Source organism: Lepus europaeus, chromosome 6 (genome assembly GCF_033115175.1).
Source record: "Lepus europaeus isolate LE1 chromosome 6, mLepTim1.pri, whole genome shotgun sequence".
NCBI lineage: Eukaryota > Metazoa > Chordata > Mammalia > Lagomorpha > Leporidae > Lepus > Lepus europaeus.
Window position 1 is genome coordinate 128,207,857 of NC_084832.1, and position 18,619 is coordinate 128,226,475.

The 18,619-nt window shown below is 46.9% G+C and overlaps 1 protein-coding gene across 4 annotated transcripts in view; it reads right to left on the reverse strand.

Annotated features, from left to right (window-relative positions):
* Positions 1 to 10,700: 10,700 nt before the first annotated feature.
* The window catches only part of ZCRB1 (zinc finger CCHC-type and RNA binding motif containing 1), a 17,154-nt gene continuing 9,235 nt past the window's right edge, over positions 10,701 to 18,619 (reverse strand). For all 4 annotated transcript variants that reach the window (XM_062195080.1, XM_062195078.1, XM_062195079.1 and 1 more), the window contains 5 exons: positions 16,817 to 16,928; positions 16,414 to 16,521; positions 12,208 to 12,320; positions 12,041 to 12,116; positions 10,701 to 11,550 (listed from right to left, as the gene is read on the reverse strand). In XM_062195080.1, coding sequence (XP_062051064.1) covers positions 11,419 to 11,550; positions 12,041 to 12,116; positions 12,208 to 12,320; positions 16,414 to 16,521; positions 16,817 to 16,928 — 541 coding nt within the window. In that variant the 3' untranslated portion in view covers positions 10,701 to 11,418. The remainder of the gene's footprint in view (positions 11,551 to 12,040; positions 12,117 to 12,207; positions 12,321 to 16,413; positions 16,522 to 16,816; positions 16,929 to 18,619) is intronic.

Here is an 18,619-nt window from a genome sequence, read left to right on the forward strand (position 1 = left end):
CATCCCTGTTCTCCAGCTCCTCTTGTCCAGAAAAGAAAGAATAAAAGAGTGGGAGCAAAAGGGATAGAAAAATGGAGTTTCCAAAACTCTGGAGGTAAATGAGAAAGAAATGTGATAGGAAAAAGGGTGTCATGAAACAAAGGAGAAAGAGAAGCGCTGAGCACCACCTAGTGCTGAGCCTGGTCTCCTCACGTCTGGGCCCCTTGCTAAGCTTGCTCCAAGTTCTTGTCTCCATGCAAGAAAGACGCACAGAAGAAGGAAAGCTAGACTTAGTTAAAGCAAAGGTTCACACTCAGGAGTGAGCGCAGGAAGCTTGATAGAGGACGAGCTCCCCTTAACAGGATTCGAAGGTGTCCTTTTCTACCATTGGGAGGTCTAGGAGGTGGTGTCTGCGGCAGGGCTTAATGACTGTACAAAATGGGTGGAGTTTGGGGTGGGGCTCGAGTACCACCCATTTCTGTGCCCTTCTTTGGAAATCTCTGAGTATCATGGTGTCAGGTGCATCATGGGTGTGGGAGTGTAGACCATGCTAATTTTATTATAATGACCTTAGGGTCACTGTGGGATCACAGCCTACAGCCACACTGGGTATTTCCAGCTAGCTCTGGTTCTAAATTGCAACATCATGGAAATTGTGGTTTCTACTGTGCGGAAGCAAGGAGGGGTTGGTCATGCACAGAAAGCAGTGTGGGCAGTGCACAGACACGGGGTTTAGATGGTGCAGACTGGCCTGAAACCTGGGCTAGCAGTGACTGCAACAGGCCAGGGCTGTGAAATCTCAGCTCTTCTCTGCTAGCTCCCTCCCTGCCTACATCGTGACTACAAACTTTGGAATCACCTGCTGGGCCTACAGTTATGTGAATACTTAAGTGGGTTGGATATTAAAAATAATGAACTTGCGTGGCATCAGTTGGAGTTGGCTGTCTGCTGGGAGCTCAGCCAGGATTTCTGACAAGGGCCTCCACATGTCTTGGCTTTGCAGCAATGATGGCTGTGCTCACAAGGGGGATCCAGGGTGCTGGTGTAGCAGGACAGGCATTCCGGAAAGCCCACTAGAAGCCACGAAACGTCTCTGAATTTGGCCTTGGAAATCCCAGAAAACCATTTCTGGTGCATTCTGTGGGCCAGTTAGTCACTAAATCAGTCCAGATTCAGAGCGAGAAGACTGAATTCTATCTGTTAATAATAAGAGTAACAAAGAATGTGGAGCAGTCCTTAACCAATCACAGCTACAGAAGAGCATTCCAGAAGTAAAAAATTATTAGGAGCAAAATCAAGTACTCTGGGCATGGGTTTCAGAGAATGTCTGACAAAGCTGAAGGAACTGTTGGTGACTTAGAAGATGAGACTGGAAAATAAGTGCAGAGCATGAAATCCCAAGGGCTAAAAAAGATACTTAAAGGGCCAGTGCTGTGGCATAGTGGGTAAAGCCACTGCCTGCAGTGCCCACATCCCATATGAGCGCCAGTTCAAGTCCTGGTTGCTCCTCTTCTGATCCAGCTCTGTGCTATGGCTTGGGAAAGCAGCAGAAGATGCCCCAAGTGCTTGGGCCCCTGCACCCACGTGGGAGACCTGGGAGAAGCTCCTGGTGGGTGCTGGGAGTGTGAGGTCAGCCTGTGGCCAGGGTTGCAGCCCTCCTGGTGCTGTGCCCGCACCTGTGGGGGAGAGTTCTTGTCCCTTTATCTCCATGGAAGGGCACTTAGGGGGCCTACCCTGTGACCTCATCTAGCCCTAATCAGCGAAAAGGTCCTGCCTCCATATACCATCACACTTAGGATTAGGCCTTCAACATGCAACTTTTGGGAGGACACAAGTCTTCCTTCCAAGGCTAAAAGGTACTGCTTGGCTCGGGAAGCAAGCTGGGTACTGAGCTGCTGTCTGTCAACCTGAAGCCGCATCAAGATGTGTGCTGGGTCTCTGCCACACTCCCAGGCTGACTGACAGTCTCACCTACTGGAAGCCCTAGTCTAGAAGCCTTTAAATTCTTGGATATTATTTGAGAAAAAGATAAGAGGTAAGTTTTTTAAAAAAACTTATTTTAGGCCGGCGCCGCGGCTCACTAGGCTAATCCTCCGCCTTGCGGCGCCGGCACACCGGGTTCTAGTCCTGGTCGGGGTACCGATCCTGTCCCGGTTGCCCCTCTTCCAGGCCAGCTCTCTGCTGTGGCCAGGGAGTGCAGTGGAGGATGGCCCAAGTCCTTGGGCCCTGCACCCTCATGGGAGACCAGGAGAAGCACCTGGCTCCTGGCTTCGGATCAGCGCGGTGCGCCGGCCGCAGTGCGCCAGCCGCAGCGGCCACTGGGGGATGAACCAGTGGAAAAGGAAGACCTTTCTCTCTGTCTCTCTCTCTCACTGTCCACTCTGCCTGTCAAAAAAAAAAAAAAATTATTTTATTCAGTTGAAAGAGTCACAGAGAGAGGTAGAGACAGAGATGTCTTTTTTTTAGTTTTATTTATTTATTTGAAAGAGTTATACAGAGAAGGTGAGGCAGAAAGAGAGAGTCTTCTATCCGCTGGTTCATTCCCCAGGAGGCCGCAACAACCAGAGCTACGCCGATCTGAAGCCAGGAGCCAGGAGCTTCTTCTGAGTCTCCTACGTGGGTGCAGAGGCCCAAGGACTTGGGCCATCCTCCACTGCCTTTCCCAGGGCATAGTAGAGAGTTGGATCGGAAGGGGAGCAGCTGGGACTAGAACCGGTGCCCACATGGGATGCCAGTGCTTCAGGTCAGGGCTTTAATCCACTGCGCCACAGCGCCGGCCCTGAGAGGTAAATTTTTAAAAAATGATCCTGATCATTTATTCATTTATTATTTTAAAAAAAGACATTATTTGAAAACAAGAGTTACAGATAAAGAAGAAGATATAGAGAAGGAGATCTTCTGTCTCTCTCTGGTGTACTCCCCAATGGCTACAACAGTTGGGGCTGGGCCAGGCTGAATCCAGGAGCCTGGAACTCCATCAGGGCCTCCCACGTGGACAGCACTTTCCTTTGCTTCCTCTGGTGCATTAGGAGGGAGCACCAGGTCGTCGGAAGTGGAGCAGCCAGGACTCCGATATGGGATGCCTGCTTTGCAGGCAAAAAGAAAAGAAACTTCTGAGTTCTTTCCTTTTTCTGAGTTTCCGGAAATTAAGGCAGCATTAATAGGCAACACCTGTACTGTGGCGGCCTCTGAAAAATACTGCCATTTGCAGTGGCTTTGGACAAGGTGATAATTATTGGGCTTCCTATTTGTTCTTTGCAGTTTGAAAAACATGTAAAAGCCTCCTTAAGATCCATCAGCAGGCTGGCGCCGCGGCTCAATAGGTTAATCCTCCACCTTGTGGCCCCGGCACACCGGGTTCTAGTCCCTGTCGGGGCGCCGCATTCTGTCCCAATTGCCCCTCTTCCAGGCCAGCTCTCTGCTGTGGGCCGGGAGTGCAGTGGAGGATGGCCCAAGTGTTTGGGCCCTGCACCCCATGGGAGACCAGGAGAAGCACCTGGCTCCCGGCTTCGGATCAGCGAGATGCGCCGGCTGCAGTGTGCCAGCCGTGGCGGCCATTGGAGGGTGAACCAACGGCAAAGGAAGACCTTTCTCTCTCTCTCTCTCTCTCTCTCTCTCACTGTCCACTCTGCCTGTCCAAAAAAAAAAAAAAAAAATCCATCCGCAGTGATGATGCCCCTTGAACACATGCATCCTGTATCACAGCGCCTGGTTTTAATCCACATCTCTCCCTCTTCCTGCTCGCATGCACCCTGGAAGGCAGTGGTGATGGCTCAAGTAGTTGGGTCACTGCTTCCTGCGTGGAAGACCCTGAGGGAATTCCTGGCTGTTGGCCTTAGCTTAGCCCAGCCCCAGCCCCAGCTTTTGCAGGCATTTGGGAATGAACTAGCAGGTGGAATTGCTCTGCTTTTTTTTTTTTTTAAAGATTTATTTATTTATTTGGAAGTCAGAGTTACGTGGAGAGAGAGGAGAGACAGAGATCGTCCATCCACTCATTCCCCAGGTGGCTGCGACGGCCCAGGCAGGACCAGGCCAAACCAGTAGCCAGGAGATTCTTCCAGGTCTCCCAAGTGGGTTCAGAGGCCCAAACACTTGCTCCCTGCTAACGGCCTGGCGAAGCAGCAGAGGATGGCCCTAGTGCTTGCGCCCCTGCACCCAGGTGGGAGATCTGAAAGGAGCTCCTGGCTTCAAGCTTGGGCTGTGTTGGCCATTGTGGCCGTCTGGGGAGTGAACCGGTGCATGATCTCTGTCTGGCCCCTCTCTCTGGATACCTCTGACTTTCAAATAAATAAATAAATATTTTAAAAACATTTTTTTAAAAAAAATCCATTTTGGTAACTATATCTAGAGCCAAACAATATCAAATTTTAGAAATGTAATATTTTTAATTTAAACAGCCTATAGAAGGAGTTTATTCTTGAGTGTTCTCCTGGAGAATCGGAAAATGAGTCCTGAGTCTTCTTTTGACGAGAGAGAGGCCAGAGGGCTGGTGGGGAGCACCATCAGTCTGGCGCACCCTTTCCCCTCTGGATCCAGTTCAGCAGCCGAGCGGACTGAGCGGCTTGATCTGTTCCTCGTGACACATTGCGATGGCCAATGGAGAACCGAGGAGCCTGCCTCTGCACAGGACGTGCGATTGTTGCAACATCTGTGAGCGAAGATTATCTTTCCCCCTTGGACTGCCAGGGGACCTCGTCAAAAACCAGTCGACTACAAGTTGCTTCTTGCTGTATTTGAAGTTTTGTTCTGTTTTTCTTCATGTGACCCTTATGTCTCACTCTCTTCCTTACTGTGGCTTTAGATTTTCAGATCACGTAGTATAGGTTCTCTAAATTTGACCTTGTTTCTCAAGATTGTTTTTGGCCATCTTGGGTTCTTTGTAATTTCCAGTTAATTTTACATTTTAGGATTAGCTTGCCAATTTTGAAAAAAATATGCCTGTGGAATGTTGATACAGAGTACTTTGAATTCATGTATCGGTACTGCCATGTTGATTACAGTGAACCTTCCAGACTGTGAACATGCAATGTCTGTCTATGTATTTCAATCTTCTAACATTTCTCTTAGTAATGCTTATATTTTCCGTGTATAAAATTTTATTTTCCAGTGTATAAAATCTTCCACTTCATTTGTGAAACCTATTCCTAAGCATTTTATTAGTTTTATTATATTGAAAATGTAGTTATTTTCTTATTTTCATGTTCATATCCTTTTGTGCTAGAGGAAAGCCAGTGATAGTTGTGTATTGATTTTGAATCATGTGATTTTGCTCACTGTATTAGCACTAATAACTTTTGGTGAGTTTCCTAGGATTTTCTACACAGAGAAGAATGTTGCTCCGAAATCAGACAGTTTTATTTCTTCCTTTCGAATCTGGAGGCTTGTTTTTTTTGTTTGTTTGTTTGTTTGTTTTTTTGCTAGGGTCTGCTGGCTAGAATCTAGGAAATTGCCAAAGAGGAGAGAGCAAAGATTTTTGCTTCATTCAGTCTTGGGGGAAGAGCCTTCAGCATTTCTTCATTAAGAAGGATGTTGGCTGTAGGCTTTCCATAGATACTTTTAAAATAATTTATTTTATTTGAAATGCAGAGAGAAAGAGAGAGACAGAGACAGAGAGAGCTCCCATCTCTAGTTCTCTCCCCAAATGCTCACAACAGCCAAGGCAGGGCCAGGCCAAAGCCTGGAGCTGGGGGCTCAACCTGCGTCTCCCATGTGCGTGGCAGAAGCTCACCCCTGAGCCATCACACTGCCTCCAGGTTGTGATTAGCAGAAAGATGGGACCAAGAGCAGAGCTGGGACTGGAACCCACGCACTCCCAGATGGGTTGTCGGTGTTCTGAGCGGCATGCTAATCACTAGCCCAAGCACTCCCCCCAACAAAGATTCTTAGAAGTGAAAGAGAGGGAGAAGAGGCCCGAGTGATGTGTTGTACTGAGCACCTGACCCCCCACCGATTGCTTTGAAGATGGGGGAAGGAAGGTGTTCCTGAGCCAAGGCAAGCTTCCTCTGGAAGTGGAGAAACCAAGGAGACACACTGCCCCCTGGGGACTCCAAGAGAGAGCGCAGGTATGCCGACACCTCACCTTTCCCCACTGAGGATCAGACCCAGCATTAGGTTGTGCCTTATAGAATTGTAGGCTGGGGCTGTGCATTGTGGTGTGGCGTTGTGGCATAGTGGCAGTGGGCAAAGCTGCTTCCTGTGAATCCCCCATCCTATGGGCGCTGGTTCCAGTCCTGGCTGTTCCACTTCCAATCCAGCTTCTTGCTGCTGTGCCTGGAGAAAGCGGTGGAAGGTGATCCAAGTCCTTGGGCCCTGAACCCACGTGGGAGACCTGGGTAAAGCTCCTGGCTTCGGCTGGCCCAGCCCTCCCCATTGCACCTGGGGAGTGAAGCAGCAGATGGAAGATTCAAGATTCTCTCTCTCTCTCTCTCTCTCTCCCTTTGTACCTTGCCTCTCTTTCTCTGTAACTCTTACTTTCAAAGACACAGACTAATCTTTGAAAACAGAACTGTAGGATAATAAATGTGTTGTTTTAAGGCCATACATTTGAGGGAATGGCAGCAATAGAAGACGAGTATGTGAAATTATCACATTTTCTTTCTTCTTGAGTCACTTTGGCTGTCTTTCAAGTAATTTGTCCATTGCATCATGTTTGTCTGGTTTGTTGGCATAAAGTTGTTCACAGTGTTCCCTAACAATACTTTCACTTACTGCCAATAGTGATGTCCCCTCTGTCTCCCTGTGTGGCTCTCGCTCTCTCTGCCTTGGCCAGTGTATCTAAAGATTTCCCAGTTTTATTGATCTTTCAAAGAACTACATTGGCTTGACTTTTTTTTTTTTTTCCATTTTTCTCTTTCGTTGACTTCTATTCCACTTATTTATTTCAATCCTGCTTGTTTTAGGTGTAGTCTTTTTTTTTTTTTTTTTTTTTTTTTTGGTTTCTTAAGGTGGTAGCCCTGGTTGTTAATTTGGCCTCTTCATCCTGTTATAGGTCTTTCTTTCTTTTCTTTTTAAAGATTTATTTATTTATTTGAAAGGCAGAATTACAGAGAGGTGGAGGCAGAGAGAGAGGTCCTCCATCTGCTGGTTCACTCCCCAGTTGGCCGCAATGGTTGGAGCTGTACTGAGCTGAAGCCAGGAGCCAGTAGCTTCTTCTGGGTCTCCCACGCGGGTGCAGGGGCCCAAGGACTTGAGCCATCTTGTACTGCTTTCCCAGGCCATAGCAGAGAGCAAGATCGGAAGTGAAGCAGTGGGGACACGAACCAGTGCCCATATGGGATGCCAGCACCGCAGGCAGCGGCTTTACCCGCTATGCCACAGCGCCATCCCCTGTAGTCCTTTTAATCTGTAAATTTGCCTCTATGTGCTGTTTTAGCTACATCCCATAAATCTTCATATGTTGAGTTTTTATTGCTATGCAAGTCAACATATTTTATAGTATCCTTGATCTTCTTTAATTTTTTTTAAAAATTTACTTGAAAGGCAGAGTTACAGAGAGAGATCTTCCCATCTGGCTGCAGTGGCTGGAGCTAGGCCTATCCAAAGCCAGGAGCCGGGAGCTTCATCTGGGACTCCCACATGGGTGCAGAGGCTCAAGCACCTGGGCCATCCTCCACTGCTTTCTCAAGCTCATTAGCAGATAGCTGGATTGGAAGTGGAACAACTGGGACTTGAGCCAAGGCCCACATAGGATGCTGGCACAGCAAGTGGCAGCAGGTTTACCTGCTACGTCACAGCTCTGGTCCCGTTTTTTCTTTTAGGAAAAAAGCTTTATTAATTTATTTGAAAGGGAGAGAGGGAGAGAGAGAAACTTCCATTTGCTTGTTTACTCCCCAAATGACTGAACCAGTGAACCAGTCAGGAGCCAGGAACTCCCATCTGGGCCTCCCACGTGGATGGCAGGAACCTAAGACCTTGGGCCATCATCCACTGCCTCCCCAGGGATATTATAGGAAGCTGGATCAGAAGTGGAGGACCCAGAATTCAAACTAGCACTCTAATACGGGTTACAAGCCTGCAAGTGGTGTCTTAACCCACTGTGCCACAATGTGGCTTCCTTTTCTTTATGTGGATCTGATATATCATCTGGTGTTACTTAATTCCTACCTGAAGAACTTTAATTTTCTTTTTCTTTTTTTTTTTTTTGACAGGCAGAGTGGACAGTGAGAAAGAGAGACAGAGAGAAAGGTCTTCCTTTTGCTGTTGGTTCACCCTCCAATGGCTGCCGCGGTTGGCGCGCTGCGGCCGGCGCACCGCGCTGATCCGATGGCAGGAGCCAGGTGCTTATCCTGGTCTCCCATGGGGTGCAGGACCCAAGCACTTGGGCCATCCTCCACTGCACTCCCGGGCCACAGCAGAGAGCTGGCCTGGAAGAGGGGCATCCGGGACAGGACCGGTGCCCCGACCGGGACTAGAACCCGGTGTGCCGGCGCTGCAAGGTGGAGGATTAGCCTAGTGAGCTGCGGCGCCGGCTTAATTTTCTTAAATACTGCACTTTTTGGAGGATAACTCTTTAAAAGCAATTTTCGTATCATAGAATTTTACAGAAATTAAGTGGCACTCCAGGGTCTGCTTTTTCTGGATTCTTCCACACAATATAGTTATTTTTGAGATCTAAAAGTTTGCAACCAAGTAATATTATCTCTTACCTCTATTTTGTAAGAAGTTGTTAATTACCTTCATACATCTGATTTTTTGAACTAACTGAAATGTTCTGGCTTTTTCATAGACTCAGTCTCAGAAAAACCATTAAGAAAGGACAGCTCTAAAATGGTTATTCTTTTTTAAAAATATTTATTTGAAAGGTGGCGTTGCAGAGAGAAAGAGGGAGCAACAGAGACTTCTTCCATCCGCTGTTTTACTCCACAAATGGTTGCAGTGGTGGGGGCTGGACCAGGCTGAAGCCAGTAGCCTAGTACTCGATCTGAGTCTGCAACATGGGTGGCAGTGGCCCAAGCTCTTGGGGGCCATCTTCTGTTGCCTTCGCAGTGCACTGGCCGGGAGCTGAACTGGAACAGGAGCAGCCAGGACTTGAATTGGTGCTCTGATACAGGACGCTGGCATCCCAAGGCTTATTCTGCTGCGCCACAACACTGGCTCCTAAATTCAAGAAATTTTTACAGTAATTTCTACATTGGTTCAAACTGAAAACAGGTACCACTCTGCTAAGGAATACAATTTGCCTGTGCAGGCTACGTGGGACAGACCCTACTTGTCTCCTGAATGGGGTTGTGACACAGACCTGGCCCCTCGGGGCTTTTCTTGGCACATTTCCTTGAATCTCAAGCCAAGAGGGGTTCTGTGAGCTGGGGTTCCCAGCTTCAGATACGACACCCACCCCTCCATACACTTTCACAGAAAACCTTTTCCCATTTTTTTCTTTGCTTTCAGTTTTCATGTTGGGTGACTACTTAGTAACAGAAGGTACAGGTGCAGTCATTCGCTGGGTTTCCTTGCAGGGGATGGTTAACAGTTTCATTGCCTCTGTAGTTTTCAATGTGGAAATATTTTTACTGCTTTTAGTAATTGAAAAATACATCAGTGTTCTTACAAAGCATTCACATAGTACAAAACCACACAAAATATACAGCCATATAACCACCTACAGCAGTATATGTATAGGAAAGCTTCAGACATAAATATAACACATGAAATTAAAATTATTTAGTTATAAAACCACCAAAAATAGGAATTTAACAAACATTTTTTAAAAAGATATATTTATTTATTTGAAAGGCAGTGTTAGAGAGAGAAGTCTTCCATTTGCTGGTTCACTTCCCAGATGGCTGTAACAGCAGGGGCCGGGCCGGATTGAAGACAGGAGCTGAGAGATTCTTCTGGGTCTCTCATGTGGGTGCTCTGCTAGTTTCCCAGGCACACTTGCTGGGAGCAGCTGAGACTTGAACTGGCATCCAGATGGGTCACTGGCATTGTAGGTAGTGGCTTAGCCTGCTATGCCACAGCGCTGGCCCCAAAGTATCCACATGGTCACAACAGGAGGATTAAGTGACGTTGCAAGGAGTCCATGAGATTGAAAATTCTCCCCTCCCCTTTACAAGTTAAGTGACAGAAGTAAGTACTTCACTTAGCAGTATGTCACACATATCCTAAGACACAGCGAGGGAGTTGGCAAGTAGCTGCTCTCAGACAGTACAGTCTGGTGCTATACAAGCGTGCAGGAGTAACTGCTTTGATGACACACTTTTCTTTTTGAGGTCAAATACATTATTGAGGAGTCTGACAGGATGGGGAACTTGAAGACGCTTGGAGGTTAATGAAATCCAAATTGCTCAGCTGGGATCTTTCTACCGTTGTCAGTCCTCAAAAAACTGGTGACAAACCTTTTACAGCTACTTTACTTTTATATAAGTATTTACCACCTATCCAGATTGAGATAAAGAAAAAAGAAATAAGATGACAGGGCTAGTGTGTGGTGTAGCGGGTAAGGCTAGCACCTGTCATGCCAGTATCCCTAATGGGTGCCAGTTTGAGTCCTGGCTGCTCCACTTCTGCTCCAGTTCCCTGCTAACGGCCTAGGAAAGCAACAGAGGATGGCCCCAAGTCCTTGGGTCCCTGCACCCATATGGGAGACAGGAAAGAAGTGGGTTGCGGCCATTTGGGGAGTGAACCAGCAGATGGAATATCTCTCTGCCTCTTCCTCTGTAACTCTGCCTTTCAAATAAATACATTAAAAAATGATGAAACACCTCTATTTACAGACAAAATTCTTTTGAAAAAGTTTATTAACATTTTATGAAGCATTTGTTTTGAAGACTAAGTTTTGAAAGCCATGTAAACCAAACACGAGTAAAGTTTTGTGATGAACATCTCAAATAAATCATTTTAATACCTTTTCTCATGGGATGACAACAGCATTATAATTCTTTTTTTTATTAAAATTAGCTCTTTTCAGATTAGTACTAGCAAGTTCTGATTTTTAGTATAGGTTGTGTTTCTCTCATCTGAAATACTTGGGACCAGAAGTATTTTGGATTCTGGGTTTTTCTGGATTTCCTAGTAGTCGCACAAGCTTAAGGAGATGTCACAGGGATGGGAAGGGACCAAGCCTAAATATGACCTTCATTTAGGTTTTTAGGTTTTGTCAAGCTTTATGCACACAGCCTGAAGGTAGCAGGACACAGGATGTGTAACAACTCCGTCACGATGTCCTACTTGAGACACTGTGTTGGCACTGGCAAGGCTTCAGACTGTGCAGTGTTCAGGAGTTCAGATTAGGGATGCTCACACTGTACTGTGCTAAGGCAAGAGAGAAACATAATACTTTCTATTTACTTTTAAATTTCCTATGAACTACTTTCTAGTAAAAAACTGCTTGGTATTAAGTGTTTTTATCTCAAATTCTAAAAGTAACCATGGCCCTCAGCTGAACTGTGTGCTCCCGGGCTTTTCTATCTCAGGGACATTTACACAGTAAATGCCATTTCAGTCACTGAGCTCTTCCTCATCACTGAAATAGGTGCTTTTCTTTATCCTCGGCCGTCTTGAGTCATCGGATGTGGAGGGACCCCCTGGACTGGGTCTCCATTTTCTTTGTTCTTCTTCAATTTTGGCTTGCTGGAAGGCAATTCAGAAAACAAAACAAAATCAGCAAAATGTTCGATGTTACTTATGGTGCATTAATCCAGAACACGGCCACCACACATCACAAATACCAACACTTCCTGCCCTCCCAGGCCTTGCAGACAGTAAGATATCCCTCCTGCCAAGTTCTGACCCAATCACAATGTTAACTCAAAATTATTCTGGACAGTTTCTAAACTGTACTTTTGGTGGGCCCAAATTCACTTCAATCAAACAGTTCTGTTCAAATCCTTAATGAAAACCATCTAAGATACTGAAAGAGTTGTGGGCCCTGAAGACCTAGCAGAACCTGTGGGAGCTTTCATTCATGCTGCTCTGGACTGCAGAGAAAGAACCTGTCGCCTGCAGGTTAGCAGGTGAGGGAAAGACAGAGGCTGCCTGTGCAGACGGTCAAGGAAGCAGGCAAGGAAAACAGCATCACCGCATGGCTAGCCCAGGAACCTGGCAAAGAGCAGCTCAGTACCTGGAAGGCTATGGCCTGGCTGAGGCTGTCCAGGGCAGGGTCTTCACCTTCATCTTCACTTTCTTCTACTTCCTCACTGAGGGATTGAAGCAATGTCAGAATGCAGTCACCCAATGGGAAAGACAAGACTGACACAAAGACGGGTTTACTAAAGCAGTTATACATACATTTCTTCTTCTGGTTCAGGAACTTTCTTTTTTTTCTTCTTTTCCTTCTTCTTTGGAGGTTCCCGTTCTCCAAGCATATTTTTAGGACAGGCGTAACTTAAGTGTCCACTTTCCTTTTGTTTCACATTAAAAAGGAAAGGAAAAATACATTTGTTGCCATTAACAGAACACTTCCTACCACCTTATGACTAAAAGGTTTTAGAAATAAAAAGTTTACTCCCACATGAAGGATGTTAATGATTAAAAATCCATTGCTGGGGCTGGCGTCGGTTCAAGTCCTGCCTGCTCCACTTTCGATCCAGCTCTCTGCTATGGCCTGGGAAAGTATAAGATGGCTGAAGTCCTTGGGCCCCTGCACCCACGTGGGAGACCCAGAAGAAGCTCCTGGCTCCTGCCTGGGTGCAGCTCCAGCCATTGCAGCCAATTGGAGAGTGAACCAGTGGATGGAAGACCTCTTTCTCTCTGCCTTTCCTTCTCACTGTGTGTAACTCTGACTTTCAAATCAATCAATCAATCAATCTTTAAAAAAAATCCATTGCTGTAATATTTAGAAGGAAGTGTCTATATGCTATTTTAACTCCCAAAAAGCTACTCTAACAACTAGGGAATATTCTGTTAGTTTCACTGAAAAGTATTCTTCCCTGAAACATTTTAAATCCTGACTCAAGATGTAAAACAATTCAACTTAAATGGATCAGCTACCCTAACTGTACAAACTTTAAGTTACTATTTCATAAAGTAGGGATAAGAATATTCCTTTAAGTGTAAACAAGATACTGTTTAAAAAACAAATAGGTGGGCAGTGCTCTATATAAGCAGCAGTTACTGTACCTAGCAGTACAGCTCCCTGCTAATGGCCTGGGAAAGGCAACAGAAGGTGCTGGGCCCTTGTCACCCATGTGGGAAACCTAGAAGCTGCCAGGCTCCAGCCTGGCCCAGTTCTGGCTGTCACAGCTATCTGGGGTATGAATCAGAGAAAAGAAGATCTCTCTCTAGATATATGTAACTCTGACTTTCAAACAAACAAAATTTTTTTAAAAGGAAACTTTTGTCTTCCTCAATTTTCCTATTACTTTATTTTGCTCTATTGTATCTTAAACTACATCTGCACTGTCCGATTAGAGTGGTCACTGGCCACACACAGCTACTGGTTACTAATCTGAATAGAAAGATACATGAATGTAAACTACACATGGAATTTTAAAGATTTATTATGAAAAATGTAAAATACTTTGGCTGGCGCTGCAGCTCACTTGGCTAATCCTCCGCCCGTGGTGCTGGCACCCCGGGGTTCTAGTCCCGGTTGGGGCGCCGGATTCTGTCCCGGTTGCTCCTCTTCCTGTCTAGCTCTCTGCTGTGGTCCAAGAAGTCAGTGGAGGATGGCCCAAGTGCTTGGGCCCTGAGCCCACATGGGAGACCAGGAGGAAGCACCTGGCTCCTGGATTTGGATCGGCACAGCGCGCCGGCTGTAGCAGCCATTTGAGGGGTGAACCAACGGAAGGAAGACATTTCTCTCTATCTCTCTCTCTCTAACTCTGCCTGTCAAAAAAAATGTAAAATACTTTAATAACTTACAAATTTGATTTCCCACTCCAATAATATTTTAGATAAACAATGGGTTAAATAAAAGTTATTCTTAAATGTTACCTGTTTTTATTTTTTTGACAGGCAGAGTGGACAGTGAGAGAGAGAGACAGAGAAAGGTCTTCCTTTTTCCATTGGTTCACCTCCCAATGGCAGCCACGGCAGCCATGGCAGCGCACCGCACTGATCTGAAGCCAGGAGCCCGGTCTCTCCAGGTCTCCTGCTTTTCTTGGTCTCCCATGCAGGTGCAGGGCCCAAGGACCTTGGGCCATCCTCCTCTGCACTCCCGGGCCACAGCAGAGAGCTGGACTTGAAGAGGAGCAACCGGGACAGAATCCAGCGCCCCGACCGAGACTAGAACCCGGTGTGCCGGTGCCGCAGGCAGAGGATTAGCCTATTGAGCCGCAGCGCCAGCCCCGTTTCTTTTTTAATGTGACTACTAGAAAATTTTAAAATTACACATGTGGTTATCTTCAAAGAGTTCACAGAAAATACATATTATGAAACAACTATGCATAAAATTAAAAAATTTTCACACCAAAATAAACCTACCTTACAATTCCATTGTCCATGAACTCTGAAGTCTGCTCCTATGGGGCCTGCACTGCATTCCTGCTTGCCAGAGCTGGATTAGGACTATCATCTGTGGGGCCAGCATTGTGGCATGGTGGGTACAGCTGCTACCTACAGCGCCAGCATCCCATACGGGCGCTAGTTCGAGACCCGCCTGCTGCACTTCTGAACCAGCTCTCTGCTATGGCCTGGGAAAGCAGTGGAGGATGGCCCAAGTCCTTGGGCCCCTGCACATGTGTGGGAGACCCAAAAGAAGCTCCTGGCTTCAGATCGGTGCAACTCTGTTGCAGCCAACTGGGGAGTGAACCAGTGGATGGAAGAACTCTCTCTCTGCCTCTCCTTCTCTCTCTGTGTAACTGACATTCAAATACATAATCTTTTTTTTTTTTTTTAAAGACTATTATTTGTAACAAGCTGCAGTACTGAATTGTGAAACATGAGAGCTCTGAATCCGACTTGCAGGTTAATGGCTCACTACATACATTTAAGAGATATTATGGGGTATGGAGAGAGACCGAGCCAATATTAGAACAGAGGACAAAAGTAACCATGCTTTTCAAGTATATTTGACAAAGCATCAGATACGTTGTGTACTCTGCATCGCAGGATGGTCTGACACAGGCGCTCACTGTCAGTGCAGTGCTGAGAATGCGCCTGGAGATGCAGTGCCCAAACCATGTTCTTGAACAGTGGACCACCGAACACCTTCCCACATCCCAGTGAAACACGGGTTAATGGTGCAGCTAACAAACGCGAGCAGATTGCGGGGAGGGCAAAGTCCAGGAATACGAAGTGTACAGGGCGTAAGGAGTGTGCGGCGCTCCTGAGGGAAGGGAATGCATGAGCAGGTCCTCCCAGAGCTCACGGTGAACAGGACACATTCCAATCTGGCCCTAGCTCCCTCCTCTCCTATGTGACTCTGGAACACTTACTTAGGAGATTTTAGAGTTGGGGGTTGACAGAAAAAGCATACACCAGGGGCCGTGGGCCTTGTTTCTCCTCGCCCACCCACCTATCGAGGAGAGCAGCAGGAGTGGCAGTGGGCAAAGGACCCCCAGGGATTTCTCGTCTCCCACACCATGAACAATGCCTCTCAGCATCGGCAGGCTCTGTCTGTGGTGATTTATGGAGTCACTTCAGCAAGCAGCCGCTGACGCCCAGACTAAACTCTCCTGGCACACCTGTGGGCCTGGTGCAACACTGTTCTATGGTGTGCGTCACTCCTGACCACCAAACCCCGGTTTTAAGGGAATCATGAGCAGAGGCAGGGAAGATAACATGGAGACAGCTCATTAACAAAACAGCAAAATGACAGGCAAGGAAATGAAACACGTCTGAACACAATATCCTGTGGAAGATGGGCCATATGATAGTGTGGGGACTGAACCATGTGCTTCAAGTCTGGCAAAATGCTAGGAAACAGACACTAGCAAGTGAACAAGACTGTGTGTGAGTTGCTAAAATCTTTTTAAGATTCAGTTATTTATTTGAAAGGCAGAGTTAGAGAGAGGGTGAGACAGAGAGAGAGAGACAGAGAGACAGAGAGAGAGGAGGGATCTTTCACCTGCTGGTTCACTCCTCAAATGGCTATAGCTACCAGGCTGGACCAAGCTGAAGCCAGGAGTAAGGAGCTTCTCTGTCTCCCACAGAGGTGCAGGGGCCCAAGCACTTGGGCCATATTCCAGTGCTTTCCCAGGTGCATTAGCAAGGAGCAGGATCAGAAGTGGAGACTTAACCTGGTACCCACATGGGATGCTGGTGTTGTAGGTGGTGGCTTAACCTGCTGTACCACAATGCCAGCCTCCTAAAATCTTTCAAGACAATGAGATAAACTTAGAAATGGGAGAGCAAACCTCTATACTGGGCTAACTCAGCTCACCTTGAGATTTGTTTCCATCACTTAGATTAGTCTCCAGTTTCTAAGCCAACTGTCACAACCTGGCTTTATTTAGACAGTAAGAAGTTTTGACAAGCAAATATAAAAGATGGACATTAATAATACCTTACAGTAAGCTTTGGAAAATTCAACTAAGATTTTGGTTTACTTACCCCACATTCGTAACACTTGGATTTATCAAAGTAGTTCCGTCTTCGGATGAATTCAGCTGCTCTTCCGTTGTCAATAGCAATGCTTGCTTTTATCACTCTACCGAATAACTGCACCGGAGAAAAGCGTCAGTGCACAGGGCGCACGTCCCCGAGACCAGACACTGGCTGCTTCCTCTCATTTCCCCAAATCTTCAATTCCCTTTTATTTTTAGGTGTAATACATTCTACCCTGCAGTATTTTTATTTCTCAAATTCCACCAAAGCATTGGGTACCCAGTACAGCCTTGACCAATTTTGTTTTCCATAATTAAATAGCCTCAGAAGCTACTGCGTCCCTACGCTCGAGGCCTGCGTGCGCACAGAGGCTTCTGGGTCACACACCCCAGAGGGAAGGCATGCTTACCTGCTTGTTGTTTATCGCCCTGGTGCAGTTTTGCGCAGAGTCTTTATCCAAAAACAAAATGAATGCAACCCCTTTACTCTTCCTGGTATCTTTATCTTTCATTATAGTAACCCTTAAAGCACAAAACAGCAGTTAAACAGAGGAGGCAGTGACAAAACAGACAGACAGTCATGCTTGGAAAACTCAAGTTTTTGAGACAAGTGTTAGAGGAGTGCAGCTTCGATGAGGAGCCAGCCTAGGGAGGCAGGCGAAGGGAACAGAGACAGCCTGTCTCTGAGAGTTAGCTACACTTCTCCTCTGCCAAAAACAACACAGGACTGGGGTGCTTTCTCCTACACAAACAGAAACAATTTACTTATTTTTCTAGGCGTTAGCATCTAATTGTATTCGTAATACTTTTACAGAAGTGAGGTTCCAGGGTTCTTAGCCAGAGCACACAGTGTGGCGGTGACAGGTGAGGGCGCAGTCTGCCTTGTCACCAGCACCACCACAGTCTGTCCTGCGGGTTCTTGCTCACTGTGGGCCACAAAGCAGAGCCCACAGCAACGTCAGCAGGGCTTTCTGGAGAGACAGCAGATTCCAGAGGCAGAGCAGCACCGCCCAAGATGAGCCAGCTGGGAGGAGACCCCGCTGACCGAATCCAGGACTATCTGAGTACCAAAACAATTAGCTACAGTAATGAATTACAAAATGCAGAAAAAGCAGGGATTTCTAAGCCTATACCTTAATAGACAGACAAATGGGGGGGGGGGGTAGGGAGGGTTCTTCCCTAGAGTGAATGCCAAAGGATGGTGGTAAAGGAGTAGGGGCACTGCATAAGGAAAAATCCACTATTTTATAACAGTCATGGTGGGGCCAGCACTGTGGCGCAGCAGGTTAATGCTCTGGCCTGAAGCTCCGGCATCCCTCGGTGAAGCCTGGAGTGTAGGCCTATCACCTCCAAAGGCAGCACTGCGCAGTTTTCAACCAGTTCTGAGAACTCTCAAGAGACTAGTTTTGGGCCGGCGCTATGGCTCACTTGGTTAATCCTCTGCCTGCAGCGGCAGCATCCCATATGGGCGCCGGGTTCTAGTCCCGCCTGCTCCTCTTCCAGTCCAGCTCTCTGCTGTGGCCCAGGAGGGCAGTGCAGGATGGCCCAAGTGCTTGGGCCCCTGCACCCGCATGGGAGACTGGGAGGAAGCACCTGGCTCCTGGCTTCGGATCGGCACAGCGCCGGCTGTAGCGGCCATTTGGGGGGTGAACCAATGGAAGGAAGACCTTTCCCTCTGTCTCTCTCTCACTGTCTATAACTCTACTTGTCAAATAAAACAAAGAGACCAGTTTTAACTTCTGGCAATTTTTCACACTTGTGAAGGTGAGATAAAGTCATAAACCATTTCTGTAGAACACTGTTGCAGGAGATGCGTAGCTTTCTACACCAGGCCGTTAGTGACCTTACTGCTCTCTCTTTCCCATCCCCACAGCTGTTGTCCTGTCCACGATGGTGTTAACACTCTCAACAACGTATCCTCACTGGTTTCCTGGTGATAACTCCTGCGTAACTAATGGAAGTCTTCTACTTCACGAATAAATGAAACCATCATCCTTGGTTCTTTAAAATGCCTGCCTTTGTTCAGCTATCAGCATCCTCCGACTTGGCTCCCACCTTCCTCACCTTTCACTGCTTCCATTTGCCAAAATAAGCCATCCAGGGTTCACGCAGCACCGGCTGCACTTCCCCAGCTGGTGCCTCTGTTCATGTGTCTTCCTTCACCTCTCACTTACTGCCCATTAGAATTCTACTCTTTCTTCAGATCAGTGTCT